The sequence below is a fragment of the Protopterus annectens genome, chromosome 7.part1 (genome assembly GCF_019279795.1).
Source record: "Protopterus annectens isolate FY-2018-M chromosome 7.part1, PAN1.0, whole genome shotgun sequence".
Lineage (NCBI taxonomy): Eukaryota > Metazoa > Chordata > Ceratodontiformes > Protopteridae > Protopterus > Protopterus annectens.
In genome coordinates, this window is record NC_056740.1 from 195,200,486 (window position 1) to 195,227,924 (window position 27,439).

At 40.9% G+C, this 27,439-nt stretch overlaps 1 protein-coding gene across 1 annotated transcript in view; it reads left to right on the forward strand.

The window, feature by feature from the left end:
* Positions 1-27,439, forward strand: part of LOC122807687 — a 1,034,636-nt gene that overhangs the window by 424,577 nt on the left and 582,620 nt on the right. Inside the window, exon 7 of the mRNA XM_044078639.1 lies at positions 20,154-20,237. Coding sequence (XP_043934574.1) covers positions 20,154-20,237 — 84 coding nt within the window. The remainder of the gene's footprint in view (positions 1-20,153; positions 20,238-27,439) is intronic.

Sequence of the window (27,439 nt, forward strand, 5' to 3'; positions counted from 1 at the left end):
CCAGAGCCATTGTGACCATGGATGCTTCCCTGATTGAGTGGGGGGGTGCCATTTCCAGGGAAAGACAGTCCAAGGCACATGGTCAACCTCAGAGGCCCACCAACATATCAGTGTCCTGGAACTGAGAGCAGTGCTGTTAGCGTTGCAGGCCTTTCATTCAGCTCTGCCTTCTGGGACAATTGCAGTTCAGTTAGACAGTATGTCAGTGGTCTGGTATATGAACAAGCAAGGAGGAACCAAGTCCTACCCTCTATGTCGAGAAGCCATGAGAATTTGGCAGTGGGAGATAGCTTCCAACTGCTTTCTGATAGCAGCACATATCCTGGGTAGCTCCAGTGTTATTGCTGACAAAACTGAGCAGATACATCCTCCTGCCTCACTAGTGGTCCCTCAATCCCGAGGTGGTGACAGAAATCTTCAACCACTGGGGCCAGCCTTGCTGTGATCTTTGTGCCTCCCCATGGAACAAGTGCAGCAGCTTTTTCACCCTACTTCCCCAGAGGGTGAGTCTCCGAGGGATGCTGTAATCCACGATTGGCCCACGGGACTTCTTTATGCTTATCCTCCCATTCCTCTGATTCCACAATTTCCAAAGAAAGCTCTTTAGTTGTGATGCAAGGTGATCCTCATAGTTCCGTCGTGGCCTTGACAAGTTTGGTTACCCTTCCTTCAGCCTCACCTAGTATATCTGGTGTGGATTCTGGATCCTCTACCACATCTGGTTACTCACCCCCAAGGGTTGAGCCACCCAAATCTGTCCAGTCTCAAGATGACAGCTTGGTTTCTCCACTTCCATTAGTCACCAGGCATGCTAATGTCTCCTCGCCTGTTCGAGACATCATTCTGCCTTCTCATAAACCATGCACCAGAAGACTATATCAAGATAAATGGAAAAGGTTCTCCATCTGGTCCAAGGATAACATGCTAGACCCATATTCAGCTTCAGTAACTATGGTGCTTCAATACTTGGCTAAGTTTTTGGTAATGGAGCCTCTGCCACTACCGTATGAGTACACCTAATGGCAATTTCTAATTTCCACAATGGTATAGATGGCACCCCTCTTATTTCTTTATGCCTACACAAGGCCTTCCTGAACGGGCCCTCTCATATCTGGCCTCCTGTCAGACAGCCCATGGAATCTCACTTCAGTCCTTAAGTCTTTGACTCAAAAACCTTTTGAACCTGCTGCGTGTGACCTAAAGTTTTTGTCTTGGAAATTTGTGTTCTTGGTAGCCATCATGTCTGTCAGAAGGGTCTCTGAGCTGCAGGCATTATGTATCAAGAGGCCCTATCTGGTCTTTCATAAAGACAGAGCATCACTTCGGACGAATCCATCCTTCCTACCCAAAGTTGTTTCTGAATTCTCCAAAACCAGACCATTGACCTACCAGTGTTCTTTCCAAATTTTGCCAATAGAGGAGAGTACTGCCTTCACTCCTTGGATGTACATATGCAACTGAGATTTTACATTTACAGATAGGTTTGGTCCTGTCTATCTGAACACCTTTTCATCTCTTTTTCTGGGCCCAGAATGGGAGATGCTGTTTCCAAGGTTACATTATCAAAATGGCTAAGAGACTGCATACGTTTCATCTATTCCCTCAGTGATGAACTTATGCCAAAAGTTAAAGCTCACTCCACTAGATCTACGGCAACATCTGTAGCTTTCCATTCCAGGGCTTCCATGGATGACATCTGTGCAGCAGCTACTTGGGCTAAGCCTCATACCTTTATCAGTCATTACAAATTGGACTTGGTCTCCAGAGGGAGAGCTGCCTTCGGCTCAGTGGTACTGAGGAATGTTGTTCCATAAGGGCCACCCATGGACCTCAAGGTAGCTTGAGATTCTGTCCCATCAGTGATGAATGGAAAAAAGATTAACAACATCAGATAAAGAAGATATGTCTTACCATAACGTTCCATCTGTGTTCATCTTCTTTCATTCATCACTTCCCACCCTCCTTCCCCCCTCCAAAGGCTCCTGGGGGATGCTTTGGGTCCAAGTGATGTCCTAGGGTATTTGCACAGAAGTAGCCTCTGCTTTACTTCCCTTTCTCTAGCAAACTTGATCTGAGGTAATAGGGAGAAGGGCATTCTGGGTAGAAACATAGCTCAAGAGTTTTTTTGGCTGGTGCAAGCTTGGTAAAGAGGCTGACTCTGTTCCGAGGCCTCGGAACTGAACCCATCAGTGATGAATGAAAGAAGATGAACAACACAGATGGAACGTTATGGTAAGACATGACTTCTTTTTCCAGGAGAAAATAAATAAATGAGAATAAAAATGTTTTTGTTACAAACTATAATATTTTGGTGAACGGGTGATTAATTTACTAAAATATTGTCGGCCTATTATATTTAGGGATACATTTTTGGGGGGGTTTAGTCAGTGGTTTCCCTCGTATATCTTATAAGAGGGGATGTAATTTAGCTGACATGATGGTACATAGTAGGTTTATGCTACCAAATACTTCATTATGTAGGGATATCCCTTTAAGAACAGATACTTTTAAATGTAAAAAATGTTCTGTTTGTGATCATATAGTGAATAGGTTCTCTGAAATTAATGGGATAAAATTTTATCCTAGGAATGTTTTTATGTGTAATACTGAAGGAATAATATATATATATTAAAATGCTCATGTCAGTTATTTTATGTAGGAGAAAGTCCTAGGTCTTTTAAAGTCCATTTACAAGAACATATAAAGGATAGCAAAAATGAAAGGTTGGAAAGCTCTTTAAGTACACATTTTAAACAATTTCATGATACCAATCGAGATTGCTTGAAAGGTTGCATTTTAGAAAAAGTAGGTGTGGAGTTGGGGGAATGTACTGAAATTAAAGATAAGTTGTTGTACAAAGAAACATTGTTTATTTTAAAATATAAAACTTTGGAATCATTAGGACTAAATAACGAATGTAATTGGAAATATGTGATTAATTGCACTAGTTCTGTTTTATTGTTCTTTAATTGTGGGGACTATAAAAGGAATGGATTTTTTTCAATGTTTTATCCTTTGTAGGCATTTGTTCCAAAGTGCCAAGTGTGGTGAATAAGCTTTTATCTAGTTATTTAGTTCGTGGCAGTTGTTTTGATTTGAACTATAATACAATGGATTGAATGCATGTAAGAGTCTTTAAATAAGAAATAAAGCTCATTGCAACTCACATTTGCCTATGCTTGTATCTGCTATTATATGTTCTGATGTTATTATCATTGTGTATTTTAGCTTCTGACATGAGCTGTTTAAATGTCCCTAGACGTTTCCATTACAAATCGCACAGAGAGCAGCTAAAACTGCCATCAAAGTACTTCATTTGTATTGAAAAATGGGGGTGGGGGTGGGTGGATGATGTATCAAATTCCTTATTTTTACTGGTAGTGTTTTTTCCGTAATGAAACAGAAAAAGAAAAGAAATCCATGATTCACACAGTCCACCCCAGAGATTCAGAGAGAGCCTCAGTGCTTGTGATAATAGTTGTGTTAAAGAGTTGGTTCTGTGATGTGGAAAAACGTGACTCCGAGAGACATTAGCTGCATTGTGCAAAGACCTCATTAGCAGCTAATTTGTTTGTCTCTGATAGTACAGCTAGTGCTAATCAGCACTTCTTTGTGGTAGTTACACTGATGTCCCCCCATTCACTCTCCTACAAACATGCACCCACCGATATACCACTCGTCTGTCTCTGAATCGTCAGACCTTTCCAATGTCTGTCTTTTTATTTTTGGCCTTGTCATCACAAATCATGGATCCTTACGGTTAGTCATTAATGCCAGAGATTACATTTTCATTCTTCTTCTTGGGTGCATTCATCATGATGCTAGAGATGTTGCTTTAGTAACTTTTTAAATTAATCCACACAATACTGTAAAATTTCTCCATGGTGCCATCTAGTGTTCCTAGTGGCTTTGTACTGACACCGTCCCCCACATGGACACACTCCTGTTACATCTTACATGTACCCTTTCCCCGATAACTCAGACTGTTGCAATCATTGACTCATGCCACACATTAGAGTTTTGTACTTCTTATTATGTAAGAGAGCACTGGCTACACTAACAGATTAGCTAGTGTATTAGGTTAATCTTGCAGCTTTCTATATCAATGGTTCAAGGTTCTAATCCTTTTCCTCATTTTATTTAACATGTTGTTTTTAACACTTTGGTAATATTTTTGGTGCAAATGACTAATATTCTCTGTGTGAGGTGGGATGGTATGAGGTTTGAATATGTTTTAATGCCTTTAAGGCATGATATGCAGAGTATTTCTGGTGTTGTATGTTTTGTCCCAACACACAACTTTTGTGCTGCAAAACTGTTGTATTCATTTTTGTAGTGCTTTTAGATCACAATGTTTAAAGTTATCTTGGTGTTCAGTGTTCCTCCAACCCTCATTGCCATTATGTTATGATTTTTAAAGTGATCTCTGATTGCTAATACACCCTCCAAACCTAAATGCCATTAAAGTGCAATGTTTAAAGTTATCCTTGTTGTCTAGTGTTCCCCCGACTCTAAGCGATGTTAAGATATTATGTTTCCACTTATCACTAGTGTCTAGTGTTCGCCCCCTAATGTTGCTCATTAGTCTAAGGAAATGTAGAGGTATGACAGCCCCCCAACCCACCCAAAGGCACACACACACGAGCGCTCACAAAAAATACCCTATTCTCTAACTAACCACCCTACTGCGACTTCCCAGGCAGACACACATGCACTCATACACTTATACATGCAACTTCACATATACACACACGTACACACATCACTTACCTCTACCATGAAAGGTGAACATGAGCATTTACTTTTTTAAGGTTTCATATGTTCTACTGTGTGAGTAAAAGTAATGCCTACTTCTGCAACAGCTTCTGTTTGTTAGGTCCAGGAAGAAAGACCCTGTCCCAATTTCCTTTTTTCCCATTAAACAGCAACTAATAAGACAATTCTAAGTTATTTAAATATATGCCACTTAACACCAAATAACAGCAAACTTTATTTGACATGAGTGAAATATAACAAGTATTGTTAATTAGTTCATGCAGTTTGCTACAGGTTTGCTCTTTGATCCTGATGTTATTGTTTAGCTGTAGTAACATGCACTAGTGTCATGTGTAGCATATAGTTACACAGAAATCAGGCTGAGTTACTACAGGTTTCAGTTATAATTTTTATATGCTTTCCACCTCATGTCTGCTGATCATCAGCCCCCACCCCTCCATGATCATCCATAGAAACCATCTTCCAAGCAAGTGGACAGACCTAACAACAACCAATCAGGTACTGATGTTTGAGGTCAAGGACAATGCACCAGTGCCCACTAAAATTAGATAGCAGGCTACAAAATGTGCAGTTTTGTCACAAGGTCATGAATATGTATTGCAGTCTTGGGTTTGTAATAAATTATCAAATATTTATACAATACTATTACAAAAAACTAGCCTTAAATATCAAATATATTTATTAACATGGAAGGATATGCTCAACAGACTACATTGCTTTGCCAAAGATGGTCTGCACCTGTCTCTGCTAGGCTTTTGAATATTGGTTAAACATCATCCTCCTCCATGATGCCTTTTTTAGGTAATGCCAAATTGACATTGCTTCTAGAAACTTCTTAACTAATATGCCCCTTCCTAATAAACACTTGTGATACATAGGGATACAATTAGGTTAGATTGCACAACTAGGCTTATAAAGGCCCTGGTGGTCATTAGCCTAGCAGATAACTATGAACCTATGAACTATGAACAATGACAAGCCTACCAACTTATGAAAAATTAATTCAAGAGAATGCTACTCAGCCAGCCTAAACAAGAAACTCCACTCCCTCCAAGCTCTCCTCACGTTGGAGAATACACACATCTGTGCAGTTACCAAAACGTGGTTTACAGATATGGAGAACTCCCCATCAGTGCAAGAATACAGTGCCTTCCATTTAGACCAGCTACTGAACTGGCAGAGACTAAAGGTGGAGGTGTCTCTAACTTCATTAAAAACAAACATACCATGAGGTTGGTCAAACAGGGTGATGTGCTTCAGCTACTTCATGTCCAAGTTACTATAGGTACAGTCCCATATATCCTTGCAATGTATATATCACCTTATATGACCCACAAAACCCGTAGCTCATACTTAGATCTTCTGGAGAAACTTAACATTTAATCCAGTTCTGTATTCCTACAACTACCCCTCTATAAATTGGGAATCTTACACAACCCCAAACTTGAAGGCCCAGAGATTCCTGGAGTTTGGAAACACAACCACCCTGGACCAGGTAGTCCCTTTGCCCACTAGGAGTGCAAACATGCTAATTCTGATTCTCACAAATGTGTAAAAATACTGCAACCCCCCCCCCCCCCCATGTAGTGTCCACTCTGGTAAGGTCAAACCATAAAGCTGTCTTCATCAAAATAAAAATGAGTGCTGTTAAGGCCTCAACAGCAAAAAACCCTACCCCCTCCGACAGAGATTCCAGGGCGCTGGACAGATGGGGAAAAAAGGTTTATACATCTGCAACCTTGGCAATCAGGGCCTTAAACTGTCAATTTCATATGCTTAAGTACCAACAACATGTTATGGGATTGCTGAAACAGAAAATGATGTTGATTTCAGAATGTGCAGAAAATAAGGAATTGCGGGAACTATTGCATGCAGCTGAACAAGTTGGAAAGCATACTTTGCAATGTGGTTTTGATTCTTTAGAGGCCTCCTGCAGGGCCGCAGTTACTGGATCTGTGATTAGGAGGCATGCCTGGTTAAAGGAACAAAATTTGCCTGCTCATGTTAAAATTACTAGATGCACCTTTACAGCATGATTCTCTTTTTGGTATTAAGGCAGAAGAGGTTTTAAAGAAAATGGAAGACAAAGCTAAGTCAATGCAAACTGTTAAAGATTTCTTACAAGTGCAACCACCTAGATTCAGTAGACACTGGCCTACAAAAAATTGGTCATTTCCTGTGTCAAGAGCTCAAAGGGGCAAATCCAGATGCCCTAAGGGTTCCAGGTACCAGCCTCAAGACTCATACAGGTCAAAGCAATGGGGCAGGCACATCCACCTCCAAATCTGGAGGAGATAAAGCACAAACCAACAGAAAGCAATCCCAATGACTTCCCTCTGCCTACACCAAGCACTTATCTTTTGGCAGTACCCATAGGGGGAAATTAGCACTTTTTGCTCAAAATTGGCAGTTAATAACCCAGGACAAGTGGGGTACTAAGCATTGTATCACAGGGATACAGATTCCATTTCCACACTCTGCCATTGACAGATGGTTGGCCAGACCCGCCAAAAAAACAATGGGCAGAGGCACAGAAACAGGTTACATCCCTCATGGATATGGGGGCCATTCAGATGGTACCAGAACAGGAAAAAGTTCAAGGTTTTTACTCAAGATTGTTCTTGGTACCCAGAAAGGACAGGGCCTGGCAGACAATACTGGATTTATCGATTTTGAACACATACCTGGACATTCCAAAATTCAAAATGCTCACTTTGCAACAGCTTCTGCCCATGCTGGGCAAGAATGCTTGGCTGGTGACTTTAGACTTAAAAGAGGCATACCTGCATGTCCCAATAAGACAGTCATGCAGAAGATACCCTCAGATTCAAGGCTGGCTTACTGCACTACCAATTCTCTGCACTGCCCTTTGGCTTATCTACTGCGCCCAGGGTCTTTACAAAGTGCCTAGCACCAGTAATTGCATTTTGCAGACAAAGTAGTATTCAAATATATCCTTACTTGGATGACTGTCTCATTCAAGCAGAGAACAAGGACACTCTTCTATGACACCTGGCATTTGTGAAAAGGCTAACAGCATGCCTAGGGTACACAATAAACAAAAAGAAATCACAAGTGGTACCCTTTCAAAAGATAATATTCATCTGTGCAAGCTTGCATACAACTGCCCAGATGGCTTACCTCACGCCAAACAAACAAAGGCAACTGACTACCTACTTCAAACTGATGGCAACAAAAATCCAGTCTTCTGCAAGACAAATTCTGTAGGCTCTGGGCTTCATGGCATCCTGCATCCTACTAATTCCATATGCAAGACTGCATATGAGGAAACTTCAATGGTACCTAAAAAGTTTATGGAGTCAGCATTCACACAGTCTGGAAACAATGATTCCTCATCCCCTGCCTGCAACAGGAGTTTCTATGGTGGGCAAAGGCCTGTCACCAGAACATGAGACGGCCCTTCACTCTACCCCCTGCCAGCCAAATCTTAACAGACGCATCAGATTATGCCTGGGGGGGGCCCACATGGTAGGAAGATGCATTCAGGGCATATGGGCACCAAACCAAATGCATCTGCATATCAACCAGAAAGAGATGCTAGCTGTTCAAAATGCCCTAACAGCATTCAAGGACATACTTCATCCAGGACAACTACTGATAAAGATGGGCAACACCACAGTCATGTGGTATATAAACAAGCAAGGGGGCACACACTCATACCCCCTTTGCAGATTAGCCATGGCACTGTGGGACACAGCTTTGACCTTCCAGATAAATCTTCAAGCTCAATTCCTGCCAGGAAAACAGAACACTCTGGCAGACGATTTAAGCAGAAACCTTATGGATCCTCACAAGTGGTAAATAAATCCACAAGTATTCAGCATGATAACAGAGAAATGGGGGAGCCCATCTATTTGCCTCTCCTCAAAATTATCAACTGAAAAGATTCTGCACAAGGACTTATCACAGACAAGCATGGAAAGTGGACGCCCTATCTTTCAGTTGGAAAAACCTGTCCATTTATGCCTTTCCTCCTCTGCCTCTTCTTCCCAAGGTCCTCTTAAAAGTCAAACAAGAGAAGCCAAAGATGATATTAATTGCCCCGGACTGGCCCCGCCAATACTGGTACCCAATCCTAAGGAACTTGTCTCAATACCCAGCTTGGACCTTGCCTCAAAGACCACAACTACTGTCCCAGCAAAACAGTCAGATCCTGCACAATCAACTACAGACTCTGAACCTGGAAGCATGGCTAATCATGTAATCATACCAACGACACCTCTCAGTAAAGCTGTGTGGATGTCATTTTGGAAGCCAGAAGGCCTAGTACTAAAAAATCTTATGCTGACAAATGGAAGAGATTTTGTGCTTGGAATCAAGCACAAGGAACTGATACAGCAGAACCACATATTCCTCAGATATTACAATACTTAACTGAGATGCTTGACAAGGGCCTATCTTTCTCTTCAATCAAAATCCATGCCCCTGCCATTTCGGCTCATTACAATACAGAGCCATCAATCTTTTCTCATCACCTACTAAAGCAGTATCTTAGAGGAGCCAAAAACTTAAGGCCTCCTAGAAGATCACCATTACCTGCATGGGACCTCAATTATGTGTTGGAAAAGCTCACACTGCCTCCATTTGAACCAGCCGCTACCGCTGATATAAAGTTCTTATCGTGGAAGACAGCCCTGCTACTAGCAATTACTTCATCAAGAAGGGTTTCAGAGCTACAGGCCCTCATGGCTGTAGAGCCTTTTATCATATTTTACCCAGACAGGGTGTCTCTAAGGACAAATCCTACTTTTATGCCTAAGGTGGTTTCCAGTGTGGCTCTTAACCAAACAATTCATCTGCCAACTTTTTATTCAAAGCCGCAGAACAAAGGGGAGAGAATTCTGCATTCCTTGGACGTACACAGACAGCTAAGATTGTACTTGAGCAGGACAAAAGCTCTAAGAAAAACAGCAATTACTAGTGTCATATGCTGCAGGATCAGAAGGAAAGGCTATCTCAAAGCAAACAATTTCAAAGTGGATAAGCCACTGCATCCGTTTCTGCTACTTATACCATGGTAAACCTGTGCCTAAGGGCATTAGGTCTAATTCCACCAGAGCTGCAGCTACTTTGGCAGCCTTTCTCAGAGGGGTACCAACCAAAGACATTCTAGAGGCTGCTACTTGGAGTTCTGTTTACACCTTTACAAAGCATTACCATTTGCCTCTCTTCTCTAAGTCCAGCGCAGACTTTACCACTGCAGTGCTGCAGGGCCTTATAGCCACACCTAATGCTGTTTAGCTCCAGCCTCCCAACCATAGCTTTGGGATTCTACCCAAATGTAATGACTGCAACAGTGAAACACGAAGAACATAGTACAGTTGTGTACACTTACCATAAATGTAGATGTTCGAGTGTATTCACTGTTGCAGTCCAGGTTACCCTCCCGCCACCCCCCTGTCATTCTACAGTTTATTTTTCCTTCTCTATCTTCTACAACCTATGTGGTGTATTTGCTTGCAGATGAAGGTAAAGTTTCTATTGATGGCATGTATATAGATTTATATATATAATATTGCTACCTTTTTGGGGTCACCTGACATCGGGGGCAAGAAAAACTAAAGAAAATGGCGTTGTCTGCATGTTTTATACCCCTGATGACCTGATGTTATGAAAGAGGAGACAGCAACCGACGCAGGACCCAAGACTTTGGAATTCAGGCCGACTGAGGGCAACTTGCCAGCAGATTACCCAAATGTAATGACTGCAACAGTGAATACACTCGAACATCTACATTTATGGTAAGTGTACACAACTGTACTTTTTCTCTCCAGGCCTCTCCTGAAAATGGGTTGTACAACAGTCGGGCTAACCTGGCTAACAAATGTCAAAATAAAAAAAATAAATAAATAAACTCACAAAACAAAACCTGGCATAAATCCTTATTTCACCAAATGTATAGCCAGTTGGCTCATGGGCAGGACACACATGGTTAAAGTTGGTGAATCCAGATCCAGCAAGAGGCCAGTTCCAAGTGGTGTGTCACAGGCTTCAGTACTGGAACCACTCCTGTGTGGAATATACTTCTCTGAAGTCAAGGCAGTGTGGAAGGCCTCTGGATGACAAAGTTTTCTGATCACTGCAAGCTGGGGCAATCACTGAATTTCCCAATGATGTAGATATCCTTCATCAGGGTCTAGATCAGACAAATGATTGGTGCCAGAACCATGGCCTAAAACTAAATGCAAAAAAAATGCATTATCATGCCTTTTGGGAAGTCAAACCCATGCAAATTATAACATCAATAGCACACCCCTTAAAGTGGACTCAAAGGTGAGAGATCTAGGTACAGAAATAAATAGTAGTCTGAACGTTGACAGCCATGTGTCCACAGTGGTGAGGAAATCCTTTTATATGACACAACTTATAAGTAAACATATAACATCCATATCCAAGGAAATGATAGTCCCAATATACTCATCCCTCATTAGATCAATAATTGAGTACAATGCGGCATTTGGCATGTACTTGACTAGGCACTTACAACAGCTAGAACAACCTCAGAGGTTACTTTGTCTCCTACTGGATCAGTGGATGGGGAATTGCAAATTCACACCTGGGGTAGTTGCCTATGTCCCTTATGGACTGGGCAGTCTGTAAGATATTCAGTGCACAAGCACAAATCCATGCCATCGTCTTGCCCCTAGGGGCCATATATTGGGTAAAATTGGGTTATATTGGCTAGCCTTGTAAATGCCTTTAAGCCATTAGCCTAGTAATTTCCTATGAACCTTAGAACCTGTTGATGTTTGCTTTCATCTGCTAGAACATTTTACCCTTATTCCCTCCTTTTCTTGTGATCCTACATTCTTTTTTAACTGGGTAAGTCCACTGGACAGAAATGTCTCTTTTCAGCATCAACCTGGAAACAGTGTTTGGCCAAGTAACTTGCAAAGAGTCACACAACAGGCAAATGTAGTTGGAAGAAATTATCTTTGACTACAGGAAGCAGCCCATTTATATGCTGTCAGGCTTTTCTCATTTTAATTGTTTTAGCTACTGATTTCTCCAGGTATGTACCTGAAAAAATATTAACCCTTGTTCTGACTTTGGAAATAGATCTGGGAGTATTTTATTTATTTAGTTAAAATTTGTCGACTGGGATAGAGCACTGATCAAAAGTGACCATTTTTAGTCTCAGACTGGGAATACAGAGAAAGTCTGAATTACATTTAGAGAGAGAGCAACAGTATAACAAAAAATCTGTAAAATACCATTATTAAGTCACAAAAATGTAAAGATTGTATACAATTGTGATGTAAATAAAAACAAATCTCATTTGAAAAGTGAGGTGTCACCCTGATAATTGCAGCTGTTTATCTGTGTAGGAATGATAGGATATTTTAGCAGAGTGAAGAACGTTAGACAGAGTTTGTGAGTAGTTGGAAGAAGAAATGATGTTAAGCAAAAGTTATGAGAGTGAGAATTGTAGATCGGTGGAATAGACCATACCACATGAGAGGAAATAAGAGTATTACTAGAAAGAGGTGAATGCAGCTCAAGTCAGAAGTTTTTATCCTGTTTAAATTTTAAGTATTATTCTAAGCATCTTAGTTTTGGTTTAAGCACTTGGGCTTTAGGCCTACCCCATAGCTCTCCCTGGCCTCTCTTACTCAGATTCTGACAAATATGGATGGAGAGTTTCTTACAGTTTCTCCTGCCAGCCTGGTTGATATGGGCATCCTGAGACAGCATAGCAACTGCCTCATGTACACGGACAACCATCTACTTCTACCACCTAGGAACACAATTTGTGAGAGATGCAGTTACATAAAGAAACTACAGTCTATGCTCTCTCCCCCACAAGCCAGTATATCTGGCTCTGAGAAGGTTATCAACATAATCACTACACTTCAAACACCACCCACAGCTACACAACACACATCCACATATGTGGAGGTTCTCAACAGAAACAAACCTAAACAAAGGAAACCTCAGAGGCAAAAACACATGCGAACTCCACAACCCTCCACACCACATACCATGCATAGTCCACACACCAGTGTCTCACAATCACTAAGGCTTAACCATAAACCCAACATATTAGTCATAAGCGACTCCATTATGAGACACACAGATGTGCCTCTCACCAGGCTGGATAAGGATAAGTCACGGTTAGTTGTTTGTCAGGTGCCAGAATCCACCATATCACACACGCACTCAAGTCTCTCAACAACAGGCACTGTTATGGCTCTATCATAGTCTATGTTGGTGTGAATGACTTGAGACATACCTCCCTGGACTATATGAAGAGAGACATGATTGAGCTCGCTGAATATGTGTCTCAGGCAAGCATGTCCCTAGCCTTAAGCAGCATTCTACCGTCACCCAGAATGATTCCTCGAAACAAAACAGAAAATGATTGACTTTAACAGTTGGCTTAGTATCTGGTGTCATTCCAGGGGATTCCAGTACCTTGACAGCCTGGGAAGATATGATCGACAGACCACGATGCTTTGCTAGAGATGGCCTGCATCTGTCTCACTTGGGCTTCAGGCAAAGGCTCTTGCCTCCCCCATAGTGTCTTTTTTAGGAAAAGTCATGAGGTCGATACTACCAACATAAAAATTTCAAGAAAAAGCAAATTAAAGATCATGCTGCTAAATCCTAGGAGTCTAAACATGAAACTGCACTCATTGCAAACATTCTTAACCCTGGAAGATGATGACATTTGTGCAGTCACAAAAACCTGGTTCAAAGCTGCCTAGAGCCCTCCAGCCTTAACTGGTTGCTCATCCTATCATATATTCAGACCCCATACTGTGGGCATCAAAGCCAAAGGAGGTGGAGTTTCAGTATGTATTAAAACATACACACACCTCCAGGCTGGTCAAAGAGTATGATGCACAGGAGACACTCCAGTTGCAGTTGACCATTGACAAGACCCCTATCAAAATTATAGCTAGCTACAGACCCCCAAATTTGAATCAAGATGCCCACTCCACCTATCTGGACCTCTTCAAATCTATCTTGTCTCCTGAACCTGATTGACTTCTTCAAATCAGTCTCCAGAGCCATGGACGAGGGTAAGGCGGTCCCCACAGCCTATCTGGACCTCGCCAAGGCCTTTGACACCATCCCCCACCCTGGAATCATAGGTAGACTTACTAAGCTGGTCATTAATCCCTGCGTCACTCGATGGGTTGCCAACTTGTTTACTGACGGAACCCACACTGTAAAAGTAGCAGACTCCAAATCTATCTCCAGACAAGTGACAAGTGGAGTACCTCAGCGTTCAGTCCTGGGACAGCTCTTGTTTGGCATCTACTGCTCTGAAGTACAGACCAACACTAAGGGACTCTGGCTAACAAAGTTTGCAGATGACTGCAAACTGGGAGCCATTATTGAATCCCCAAATGATGTGGATACTCTACAAAAGGGCCTTACAGAAACAGATGCTTGGTGCCAGAGCCATGGGCTCATGCTCATTGCCAAGAAATGTATAGATATCCCCTTTGGGAAAAAACATGTACCCATGAATTACCACATAGGTGCCAGTACACTAAACACTGAAGTGTGATAAGAGACTTAGGGACACGGGTGAACAGTGGTCTCACCTTCGATAACCACATTGCCACAACAGTCAGGAAATCCTTCTATGTGGCACACCTCATCACTAAGGGCTTTTCATCCAGAAAAAGGAGGTCATTGTCCCACTGTACTCATCCCTCATTAGAACCATTATAGAATACAACCCCCCGTTTGGTATGTACCTCTCAAGACATCTGCAACAACTGGAAAGGCCACAGAAATACTTCACTAAAAGAATCACAGGCCTAAAGCAGATGCCCTACGCTGACTGCCTTAAACTCCAGCTATACTTTGTCGCATGTCGTCTACTGAGAGGCGATCTTAGCTTAACATACAAGGCCATGTCAAACCCAGTGCTGTTGGACATGCTCCACTTAAAGAAATCCCAATCCCTCAGAGCCACACGCTCCAGGGATCTAAACTTTGTCATCACAATAAACAAAACATGCTGGAGGGATAGGTTCCTGACCCAGAGACTCCCCAGACTCTGGAATAGACTGCCCATACATGTCAAGCACAGCACCTCTTTGGCTTTCTTCAAAAGGAACCTTGACAATTGGATGGAAGAAAGGAAATTCACCCCGGGGATCACGTCCATCGCCCTGCTAGACAGTGGTCCATTGAAGTAAATAGCATGGGAAGAAATAGCCAGGAAATTGTTATGGCTAGGCTTGTGTAGGCCCTATGGCTGAGAGCCTAGTACCAACCTATGAAGATTCAACCCTTTACCCTGATCCTGGGTGACTTTAATTACCCAACTATAGAATGGAAAAACTACTCATGCCAGAAGACAAATGCCCAGAGATTCCTCTATTATATCATTGCAAATACCTTGGAACAGCTAGTCGATACCCCCACACATGGTGATCATATCTTTGACTTGGTATTAACTAACATGAGTAACCACTACAGCACCCCTACAGTATCATCCTCCCTGGTAAGATCCAACCATAAAGCGGTCACCTTCAAAGTCACCATCTCCCCTGACCCCCCCACACTAGGGTCAAATAAAAAACTTCTCCAAAGCTGATTACAACCTCCTGAGGGAGGGTATAAACAGCTTCACAGCCCCCTCCACCACTATAGGAACTGGCACCAATGTTCAGATCTACACCAAAGTACTATACAAGCATTTATATAGATGCATGGAATCAGGAATACCTGACAGGACAAAATCATCCTCTGCAAGGAAGAGTAAATCTGTCTGGTGGACATCTGCAATAAATAAACTATATAAAAAAAGGAAAAAAAATGTTGTCCAGGACCAAGAAGGAGCACGTGCCTAATTGGAAGAAGTCTCCCCTTAGCCTGAACAAGCAAATAAGAGCACTAATGAAATCCTCTAAAGCCAACTTCAAGTCCAAATTGGCCACATCTACTAGAGACCGTCATAAGGCCTTCTTCACATATGTCCCCAATCTCAGTGGAAGCACCCAGATCTGTTCAGAACTGGTGGTCAAGGACACCACATGCACAAATGCTGTACATATAGCCAGTCTACTGGCTGACAGATTCAGCAAAAACCTCTCCCCTCTGTTCCCCCCCATCAGTAAATCAGGACATCCCCAGTACCTGCCCCCACCTCTTATCTCTAGGGAACAGGTCATCGCTGTCCTCTTAAAGGCAAAAAATACAGCCTCCATGGGACCTGATCACATCCCAGGCTGCATCCTACATAAACTCAGGCATTAACTTGCAGCACCATTAGACACTGTATTCAACCAAAGCCTGAGTACTGGCTTTGTCCTAGCTGAGTGGGGGTCAGCCCTTGTCATCCCTTTACACAAAGGTGGAGTGTCCACCAATCTGGGAAATTATAGACCCATCAGCCTAACTAGCCTCATCTGCAAGACCATGGAATGGATTTTCATGGACCTCATTAACAGGGACATTGGCAACCTCCAAACACTCGACCCCACACAGTTTGGCTTTGTCAAGGGGAGGTCATGTCTGTTAAATGTGGGTGACTTCTTTGAGACAGTCACCAAAGCCATGGATGAGGGGATGACAGTGCACATCGCCTTCCTTGACCTGGCCAAAGCCTTTAACACTATTCCCCAACCGGGCATAATAGATCACCTCTCTCAACTAGGCATCAATCCATATGTTACCAGATGGGTAACAAACTGGCTTACTGATAAAATCCACCTAATCCAAATAGGGGAAGCCACCTCAAGCAGTAGACCCATAACAAGCGGCATACCCCAGGGATCAGTCTTGGGGCCTCTGTTATTTGGGATATACTTCTCTGAGGTGCAGGCCAAAACCAGTGGGCTATGGCTGACCAAGTTTTCAGATGACTGCAAGGTGAGTGCTGTCATCAGTACCCCAAGTGATGTGGACGTTCTCCAAGAGGGTCTAACCCAAACAGATGACTGGTGCCAGAAACATGGCCTTAAGCTGAATGCCAAAAAATACATCATCATCCCCTTTGGGGAGAGTGACGTCCCCACATATTATCACAGTAATAACAATGTCCTAAGTACACAATCAGTAGTGAGGGATTTGAGCACCCAGATTGATAGCAACCTGACTTTCGTTCACCATGTTGTTTCCATTGTACGGAAAGCTTTCTACATGGCCCACCTCATAAGTAAGGGTATCTCATCCAGGGACAAAGAGGTCATAACATCCCTATATTCTTCCCTTATAAGGCCAATTATTGAGTACAACTCCCCCTTCGGCATGTACCTCGCAAAGCACATGCAGCAGCTGGAAAGACTACAGAGGTTCCTCACTAGGAGAATCCAGGGCCTCAAATATCTACTGTACACAGATAGGCTAAAAGTCCTGTCCCTCTACTCAGTTTCATACAGACTCATCGGAGGTGATCTCTGTCTGGCATACAAAGCAATCTCAGACCCTGCCTTGATGGGACTGCTGCATATCCCCAAGTCAAGCTCTACTCGAGTAACCCGTACAAGTGACCTCAACCTGGTCTGTGATATCAGTAGGACTTGCTGGCGAGACAAATTTGTGTCCCAGAGACTCCCCCATATGTGGAATAGACTCCCTCTCCATGTCAAGCAGACTACCTCATTATCACTTTTTAAGCGCAACCTGGATAACTAGATGTGAAACAGAAAATGCACCCCTGGGATTCCACTTGTGTCCCTGCTGGACAGGGGCTTTGGGTGCTGACTTGTCTAAACATGGGCTAAACTCTTGGCTAGGCTTATAAGGGCCTCAGGGCTAATAGCCCAGTAACAACCTATGATCCTGTGATCCTATATGGTTTGATGACAGACAGTGACTTTTTATTTGTAGGGGGATACTTTCCCATAATTTGGGACCTGGTATAGACAAGTAATAGTTTGTACTGTAGAGTTTAATTTTTTAGGGGGGGTTGCAGTGTGGGAGCAGAGTTGTCATGGTTTGTGTGGCTGTAAGAGAAAGGTTGTCTAATTAGTTCAGCTGCTAGGAGATAAAAGGTCTGGTTGACTAGGAGTTTGAATAGTTAGGGTCCCAGGAGAAGGTAAACCCCTTATTGAACTGAGATCCATTTTGCTTTTTCAGTGTTTTATAGTAGTGTTCATTTTTAGTGGACCAGATAATAAATCTACATATTTTGCTGGTTATTATTTCTATGTGTATGGAGTTTGCTATTGATACTAAAGCTATAAGATGGAGGCCATACTCAGTTTTGGAGAGTAGAATGCCTTTATCTGTAAACATTCTGGAGGTTTTCGTAAGAAATGGGAAGATTTTATTGGTCCAGGCATTAGTTAATCTTACTTCTTGTGTAGTTGAGGTGGAAGAAAAAGTTAAGGGAGACGTCAAGCCAAATGTCAAGGTATTTAAAAGAAGTAATGTTTTCTATGGGGATGTTGTGGTCATAGATATTTATTAATTTATTTGACATTTGTTTGCCAGGAAAGTCTGACTGGGCCAGAAAATGCTCATTTTCAGTGGAGGCTTGGGGAGAAAAAAGCTCCACAATCAGTCTTTCAAAAATCAATCACAGATATTTTAAATCACAAAGTATGTTACACTACAAAATACAGGAGTGAAAAAATGTAAAGCAATAACTTGAGTTACAGAAATTTGTGAGGAAAAACTCATTAGTCTTATCATTTGTTACATAGGTTAGTATGCAATAAAAAAGACGTGAGACGATTCTAATAAGATATTTAAAAAAGATATTAGAGATTGCATGATTAGAGACGGTGAAGGAAACTGAGTGATGTCTTCCGTTGAGAGATGGTATTCATATTATGGTTATAGAAGTAAGAAAGATGGAGAGAAAAGGAGATTATGAGAATAGTGCAAGTTAGGGGTGTCTTTAGGTAGCTTAGGTCAGTAGGGGGAAAGAGGTAGAGGAAAGGTCTGCAGACATGAAGTGGGTGGGGGAGTAGGAGTTTGGAGAGGGTTGTGAGATGCGACTTGGGTTGAAGGGAGTGAGTGAAGGGTAGTAAGTAAGTTCAGCCAAGAGTTTTGTGTTTTTAAGTTTCTGTTTGGAGTGAAAAATCAGTTTTGGTTTTGCTACAGTTGCGGAGGCTTTTCTTTGAGATTCAGTGGATCAAAGCAAGGAAACATGGTTGCAGGTCTTTCTGGATATTGAGGTTTAGTACTGAGCAGTTTATGTGAATTAGTGCCATGTAATCTGCAAAGAGTAGGGGGGGTGAGGTAGATCAAGGAGTAGTTTATTTATAAAGACAGAGAATAGTACTGGAATAAGTATGGAACCTTGTAGTACTTTTTTTGAAGTTTGACTGGCTGGGAAATCGAGGTGTGAATTTTGATGGAAAAGAGGTGATTGTTGAGGTAGTTTTAAAATCAAGGTCGGGAACCGAGTCTTGTGATTGTTTGTAGTAAATGAAGGATGAGGATTTTGTGGTCAGTGAAGTTAGAGGCTTTTGTAAGGTTGATAAAGATGGTGCCTGTGAGCTGGCTTCTGTCCACAACTAATAGGATTTCATCTGTTACAGTCCACAGGGAAGTATGTGCATTCCCTCCCTTGTTGTTTATGGGAGAGGAGGTTGTAGGTAGTAGCTTATTAAATGAGTTGAACTTTTTTTAAGCATTTTGTTTAAAGCAGGGAGGACAGCGATTGGTCTGCGCTGGGAAGATTTGTTTGGGTTAGATTGATTTGGGATTTACATGATAATGGCTGTTATCCATATATTTGGTGTGATAGTTTGTTTGGCAAAAACTGAAGCTGTGTGGGTTGCAAAGGGCTTGGAGGGGATAGGAAGACAGGAGTATCCACTGACAGTTGTCTTTCTTCTGAGAATGGGGTGGGGCTTGTTTGATGAAACATGGAAATGCGCATCACTGTAGGAGCCAAATTACATGCTTCAGTTTCTGCATTACTGCACATCTGACCACAACAGAAAAGGGAAAGCTTGTATCTGGTAATATTTGATGAAGACCACCCCCCAGCAACACACTTGTCAATGTATGTGCACTGCTTCATATTTGATTAGTTGTTTTCATCTGCTTTTGAATGGGTGGGGATTAGCTTGGCAAAGTTATACCTTGAGTGGTAATGCAGGTGCACAGAGGATGTAAATGTATGTGCAGGTCTTGCTGGCAATATTAATAGAGAGAGAGACAGAATAAAGAAAATGAAGTATTGTTTTTTATAGCAAAGAAAAATTATATAAAAATCACTTTCTATGTTTTCAACAGCATAATGACTTATTGTTCTCTCTTTATAATAAGTTACTGAATACCTATACTTAGTGTATTGATTTTGTTTCTGTTTTTCCATTCAGTTGTATAATTAAATACCATGATGCCTTTTGTTATACTTTTCAGTGGTTATGCTTACACAAAATAAACCATTTTAATCTACAGAAAACATAATTGCTTTTCTGTTTTAGGAGAAGGAGATTATAAATGGAGAATGCTGGGAAGCTTCAGTTATTGTTCAGGAACCAGCAGAATTCCTTTGCATCAACAAAGAGGTAGCTGCCCAGAGCTTATGACTTGACTTTTGCTTTAGTGAACTCATTCATCAGCATGTGTCAGCATGTCCTGCTTGCCTATTGTCTTGCTGCTTTGTTATAAGCCCATATTTAGCATTTCCTACTTTTTATGTTGTGGCACATTTTAGATGCTGATTTAAGAGAGCGTATGAGTTCAGCTTGGTGGTAAATTGAAGAAAAAATGTATGTGAATCATAATCAGAGACTAAATTTCCTCTCAGAGGCAGACCTATATTTATTGTCAGATCACTTGAGCATTATCTCAATACTGAAAACTTAAACTGTAATTTTATTGACTAAATGTTTTGGCCTTTTAGCTGGAGTTTAGCATGTATAGGCCTTCTGTGATGTCAGATTCTAACAAATATTTTAATTCTGTAATTAGAATATGGCATGCTAAATTGTTTATGTATCGTGTTCAGATAATTTCATAATTTAATTAATCTGCTTATCACATTGTGCATTCAAAGAACAATCACTGCACTACAGGTTTGTTGTACAAGTAGTTTTGTATGTTGGCAGGTAATCCATTACCTGGTTTATCAGTATCCACAGTTTAGACACTTAATTTACACTAAGTGTACATGATCTGTAGTCAAGAACATCCCTACCACATTTTGTTGTGCTTTCTAGTCACACAGAAAGATTGCACTAAGCTTAGATGAAGTCTACTCTTTGTGACAACCTTTATGAATCCCCCCTCAATATTTAAGTTTGCAAGAAAATTGCTAGGAAAACTAAAATTATGAGAAAGAAAGGTGTGAGTTATGCTGTGTTGTCTGTTCGCTCAGAACTGTGTACACTTAGTGTAGGCATTAATGGATCCCAGGGACTATCTCTGCTAGAAACACTTGTACACTGTTTAAAGCTCACACTCTGATACAGTGCACTACTATAGCTCAAATGATGATGAAACATATCTGTGTTCTATAGTGCTCATATTTTGATGTGCATTAATATATCTAAGATGTTGCTCTGTGTGCATTAGTTTAATTTATATTGTGCCGCCATTTCATGGATGAAAAAAGTTCTGCGGTAGTTCACCCGGTTAATATACAAGAAAATAAATAAGTAAATAATTAAATAAGTACATAAATAAATAAAACAAGCCTTCCCTTCAGTGTGCATGCATTTTGGAACATGTGTGCTTTCTATTTTACTGCCCCTGAGCATTCATTCTTCAGGATTTGAACTGTGACATTTTTGGATTCTGGGTGGAGCTTTCAAGTGTGATCAGCCTGTCTAAAACTAAGTCTGGAGCTAATGTTAAATTGAAAAGAGTGTGAACGGTGGTGGCAAGAAAAACTGGGACATCAGTATTTGGGCTGTACACTGTACTTAGTATGCATAGGATGATTGTTCTATAGTTACCAGTTCTCCATCTTCTGTCACTCTCATAGTGGTGATCTGTTAAGGACTAAACTAACTTGCTGCTAGCAAGAATCCTGACCCCACATTTGGAAGAGTGATTGGCAATACATAGAATACGCCCTAGCTAACCTGCTTTTTAGCCACATTTGTCCAAACAAATAAAACATCAGCTTTGTGCTGCATAATATATGTAAACTCTACATGCCTTTAACTAATGAGTTCAAGCTTCTGGGATAAGCACTTAATCATTTAGATATTATCTCGCAGCTGTTAGCTAGAAAAATAAAAATGAATTAAGATCAAATAGTGTTGCCAAAGTAAGGAAGTCAAGAGGAAGAGGGCAGTAGAGTGCTGCATCCTTGTTCTTTTCCCTATTGTTGTGCTCTGTAATGCCTGCCAAATATCTGGCTGTTTGCCACAATCTGATCCCATTTGGCCCCTTTTAAGTAAAGAGCTGATGGTGGAATAGCCTTTGGTAAAGAGCTGATGGTCGAATAGCCTTCGTGGGGATTTTCTGTTTTCACACCTAATGTCTCCTCACTGGACACATGGTTGAATTGGGTGCAATGTGTGGCTGTCAACTGTATCTACAAGTGCAATAGCCTTTACTTCATTGTTGACCTCCCATTGTAAACGGACAGCTTCACTAGGTTTCCAGTCTCCAGAGGAAATTAACTAGTGGGAGATATCTCCTGTGGCATGCACCCTTCACTCCCTCGAGTAAGGCAAATAGCCAACACCTCTTCACTCTTCTCCCTGCCCAGTGGAGTCCTCTAGCATCTAAGCCACTACCCACTTATACTAAGGCAATAATTAATCAGAGAATACTCCTGCTATCCTATAATGAAGTCTAACTACTAACATTTTTAAGTCTGTTTACTGCATTGGGTCAGTTCATTTCAGTTATTAATTTATTAGTTTCCTGTTTGATACAGTATTTATTTTTGTTATTAACAGAAATAAATAAGCTGTAATAATATCCAGAAGTGAAGGAATTAACCGTAGACAACTACAGAGCATTGGGAAGTGTCCCACACAGCAACCTTGTAGCTGATACAAATGACAGTTAAAAATTGAGTGAAGAGCTATGTTGCCATGGTCTGAAACACATCTGTACTTATTTTACAACTAAAAGTGAAGTTCTGAGAGCTCCTGTCAGTGTACCTCCATGATCAAGTTCACAGAATGCTTTTGTCTCCATGTCCAGGGAGAAAGTCATATGGGATTCTTTTTCTTATGATGGGGCTTGTTAGTTACTTTTCATCTTGCATCAAGGTGGAAGAAAATGTATATGTTTAACATGCCTGGGTTTACAATCATTGGAAGGGGATCTTTGGACTTCCAAAAGACTGGATTATGAGGGTTGTTTTGCACATTTCCTGTTCTACTGTATTACAGAGAGATTCAAAGAGCTTCTAAGCTGTCAGTTAAATTAACTGCTTGGCTGTTGAATTGCTAGAAAGATAAGCTGAGCTTCTAATCTCTGAGGGTGAACATTATGGTTAGGGTTACGATTAGGTGATGGATAACTTGGTGCTTTGGGATGGTAGCAAATTTCCTTGGGCCTGTGATTATTTTGGATTGTTCAGCAGGTATTTCAGTGGTGTGAGGGTCTGAAGTACATGGAAGAGCTAAACACCCAATGCTTCAATGGCAAAATTGTTCTATGGGAACAGTAAAACAGCATCAGGGTTATCAGACTGCATCACTTAATTAAAAAAAAGTGGTAGGATATTTAAGAAGGTTATATTTAATCCATTTTTATAATGCAGTTATGTTGGTAAAAACACATCTTTTAGTTGTAAATTTAATGGAATGACCCTGATATACTCTAACATGACAGGCAGCAGATTCTGTCACTTTTGGTTTATCAGCATTATTCAAAAACTTGAAAATGACTGGACTTGGATGTTTTAATGGGTGTTATGGCTGAGCTTTCCATGTTCTGCTTTAATGGTAATGGCAGATATTAGCTGCAGGGCTTTGAGTACCGTCTTCCTTTAAACATTCTTACACCTTTTTCTACCGTGTGTCTCTGCTGATCACTAATTGTGGCTTGAGTTATCTTTGCTTGGCCTACAGGTAGACAACATGCTGTTGAAAAGTATTTTTGGTAGCCTAAATCCCAGTGTTTGACTTATCAGAAAATTCTGATGCTTTGATTTTGGATGAGTCTGACAGGATAAGTTACATGAGTATGTCTATTTTTGCTTCAGGTGCAAAGCCATGTGGGTGGCCTTCTGGTAGAAGGGGCCTGTTAGTTTATTAGGATCTTCCTGCTGAGGATCTGTCATGCACCATGTTGATTAAACTGGTACCATCTTACTGGGTAGTTATGCCAGTGAGTTCTGTACTTAACATGGATTGTCTGGTTTAGGGCCCTTCTCTAAACTTCATCTTGTGAATTAAGTTTGAAGCAGGAAGATTAGTACTTTTCCATTCTGCAGTCTAGGTGAATGCTTCCATCGTTTCTTAGCTGTGCCTCTTATACAAATTCAGGTGTCCTCAACTGACAGGAAAGGTCACAGTCTGGTCCACTTAGAAACACAGTTGTGGTTAAGATGTTAGGTCTGTTAATATAACCTGATCTTCAGGAGTTCAGATACACCTGACTCGCCTATCCCCGGCTTCTAATCATGCAACTGTTGTTGGTCCCTAACATTTTGCCTGAACTTTCTAAGATATATGCACATTAAGATGTTAAGTCTCTTAATATAACCTGATCTCCAGGAGTTCGGATAGGCCTGACTCACCTATCCGAAGCTTCTGATCATGCAGCTGTTGTTGTTCCCTAACTTGCCTGAAGTTTCTGAGGTATATGCACAAAAGGGAAATGCACAAATCAGTCCTGAAAAGATCCAAGGCTGGATTCTTGTACACCTACACTAAGTGTATACCATTCTGAGTGAATAGATAACACAAGCATAACTCCCACCGTCTTCCTCTTAATTTTAGTTTTTCTACTGATTTTCTTGAAACTTTATATATTGAGGGTGATTCACAAAGGTTACCACAATGTGTAGACTACATATATACATGCACTTAGTGTAATCTTTTCTGAGTGAACAGACAGCACAAAAAATGTGGTAGGGATGTTCTTGAATTGAGATCATGTATACTTAGTGCAGCCATTCATGAATCTGTCCCCCAGTCTCTCCCACCCTACAATTGTAGTGAGGCAGCTTTATGTCTTTCCTTGCCATTAACTCATACAAAATTAACTCTGCAGAACCATTAGGAGCAGTCCTAGTCTTCATCCGGGTAACAAGTACAAGTCTATCTCTTCACAGTATCTACTAATACCTTTGTAATACCCTGCTTGGTCATTTGCTTTATGTTGTACAACTCCTGAATTTTGAGTTTTACAACATAAGACATTTCTATTTCACACTTAGAACTTGCACGTGAGATCTGTGATTTTTTTGTTGTAAAGTATTAACTTGATCTGAATCTAAGTGGTCTGGAGCTCCCTGTCTAGGCATAGCATCATTGAGAAGGATTCCACAACAGTAACAGTTCAACAATCTCTGGAAGGAAAGCTTGTACCCAGTCAGTGATGGATTTAGAACTTCTTGGACTTGAACTTGAAACCTAGGATCAGTCTTGACCCAGACCAGATAATATGCATTGTACTATGTAAAACATGAAACTTCTGTACTGTTAGCTGTAGGCCCACTCATGTTTTGCCACTATTCACTTAAGACATTGTTTTCTTATGCCTGTCAACCTAACCTCCTGTCTCTTCCATTGTTTAGCTGATGGTCTCAAGGCTTCTCCTCCTTCTTTTCCCCTACTTATGGTCCTGCTGCTGCTGCTCCCTTTATCCCTGTACTCATAATCTTGCTGCCCACTCTATCCCTGTACTTATGGTTTCACAGCCTTTCCTGTACTTATGATCTATCTTCTATCTCCTTACAAATGGCCCCTCTGCTGCCTCCTTTCCTGTATGCATTGTCCCTGTGCTTCCTCTTGTGTTTTTCCTAAAGGTCCCTTTAGTTCCTACTTACTCCCTTTTGTCAGTGCTGGTATATCCTTCCCATCTGCTTTCAGATCACTCCCTTCTAGGTCTGTGCCTCTATATTGGATATACTTTCCCTCTTAGACCATGAAGGTTACAAATCTGAAATTTTCATCACTCCCAAATGTAAGATTTGTTAAAAACAGCAATAAGACAGAGTCTTAAGTATGAAGTACCATCACATAAACTAAGGTGCTATATGACATATTCAAACATTCTTAAGAAGGAGATTTTATCCAATACTTTATAGTGTACTGGCTCAGATTAAGCGAACACTGCTCCATTAGCAGCTTCAGATACTTTCTCTCGTAAGCAGAATGTGATGTCCTTGAAATAATACAGTAGGCCAAACAGAAGAAAAGTGGACCCTGTTTTTCACAAAATCTCACCAAGGCGACACTGATATATATAGACTGTATTTATATAGCCTATATCATAGACAGAAGTAAGTCAAAAACAAAAGAAGATAGCTGGGTGCAGAAGTCCCAGGATAAAAAAGTGCCCAATCCTGGTAGGCATACTGGTGCCATGATGGGAAAAAATGACAGTGTAGAATCCTCAAAATCCAGAAACATTCCTACAATGGGTCCAGGCCAAGCCCAAGGGGAGGGTGGCCCCCCTGTTGTAGAAAGAAGTAGCAGTCCACAAAAATCACAAAAACTGATAGGCCAAAGAAGAGTCATAAAGACAGAGTGGACTATTGAGGTTAAGAAAGAAATTATGTATTGTTGTTGTTATGCAAAAAGACCAGAATTACCAGATAGAGGATATACAAAGAGGTTAAGAGATAAATTAGAGGAAAGAAAAATACTTTCACAGAAAAAACTGTCAGAAGCTTCAGATAAAAATTTGCGTTCATTAATACAACAGATTTTTGAAAACAGAATATAGGTCAAGAAACTTTAATCTGTTTGGAAAAATAAGCATATGAGGGAGTGCGAAAATGTAAACAACTAAACCTAGACATGTTTGAAAAGTATAAAAAAGAAATATGGACATGGGAAAGTTAACTAATATAGAGAAAGCAGTCACAAAGATATTTGAAGAGAACTACAGGCAAAAGGAATCCAAATATAGAAAATCTTACAGTACAAAAAATAAGAATACAGAGGAAAAGTAGAAAAGGAGATTAGTAATGTAGAAGTTAAAGAAATAGAAACTGAGTTTATGGAGCACTTGTAAAGTGAAGTATTCAGTGTAGAAAATCTAATGCAGAAAGCACAACAGGATAGAGCAATGTATATCCAAATTAAGGGGAAACCAGTGGAAAAGGAAGCAATTGGTCAGGTGCCATATCAAGATGTTTTGGAGCCTTCCACAGGAAACCAGTATAAACATTCACTTAACACTAGACAGCAAGGGAAGGAACAGGAGACTGCGGAAACTCTGATGCAGTCAATGTTGAAGAGTGATAGGCCAGTGAGTTCCCATATGACAAAACAACTGATGGCACAGGATGAAATTGAAGATAAGGTGCCACAGGAAGATGCTATAGAACTTTCTATAGAATGCCCGCAGGAAGTGCAAAACAAAGGATTTGCCCTTAGTCTGGAAGAAAATGTACTAAGGGAAGAGTCGCTTGATTTAATGGACATAGATGTATTAAACTCAATGAAAGAAATAGACTGCAGAAGGTCAATAAAACTCCAAAAGTTAGAAGTCTGATAAAACAAATGAACACAGTAATTAGGACTGTCCATAGAGATCCATGCGGTATAACAGAAGTAAACAGGATATGTTACTGTGCAGCTAAATTAATAACTGATAAAGTTCTACCACAAGAGCACAGAGT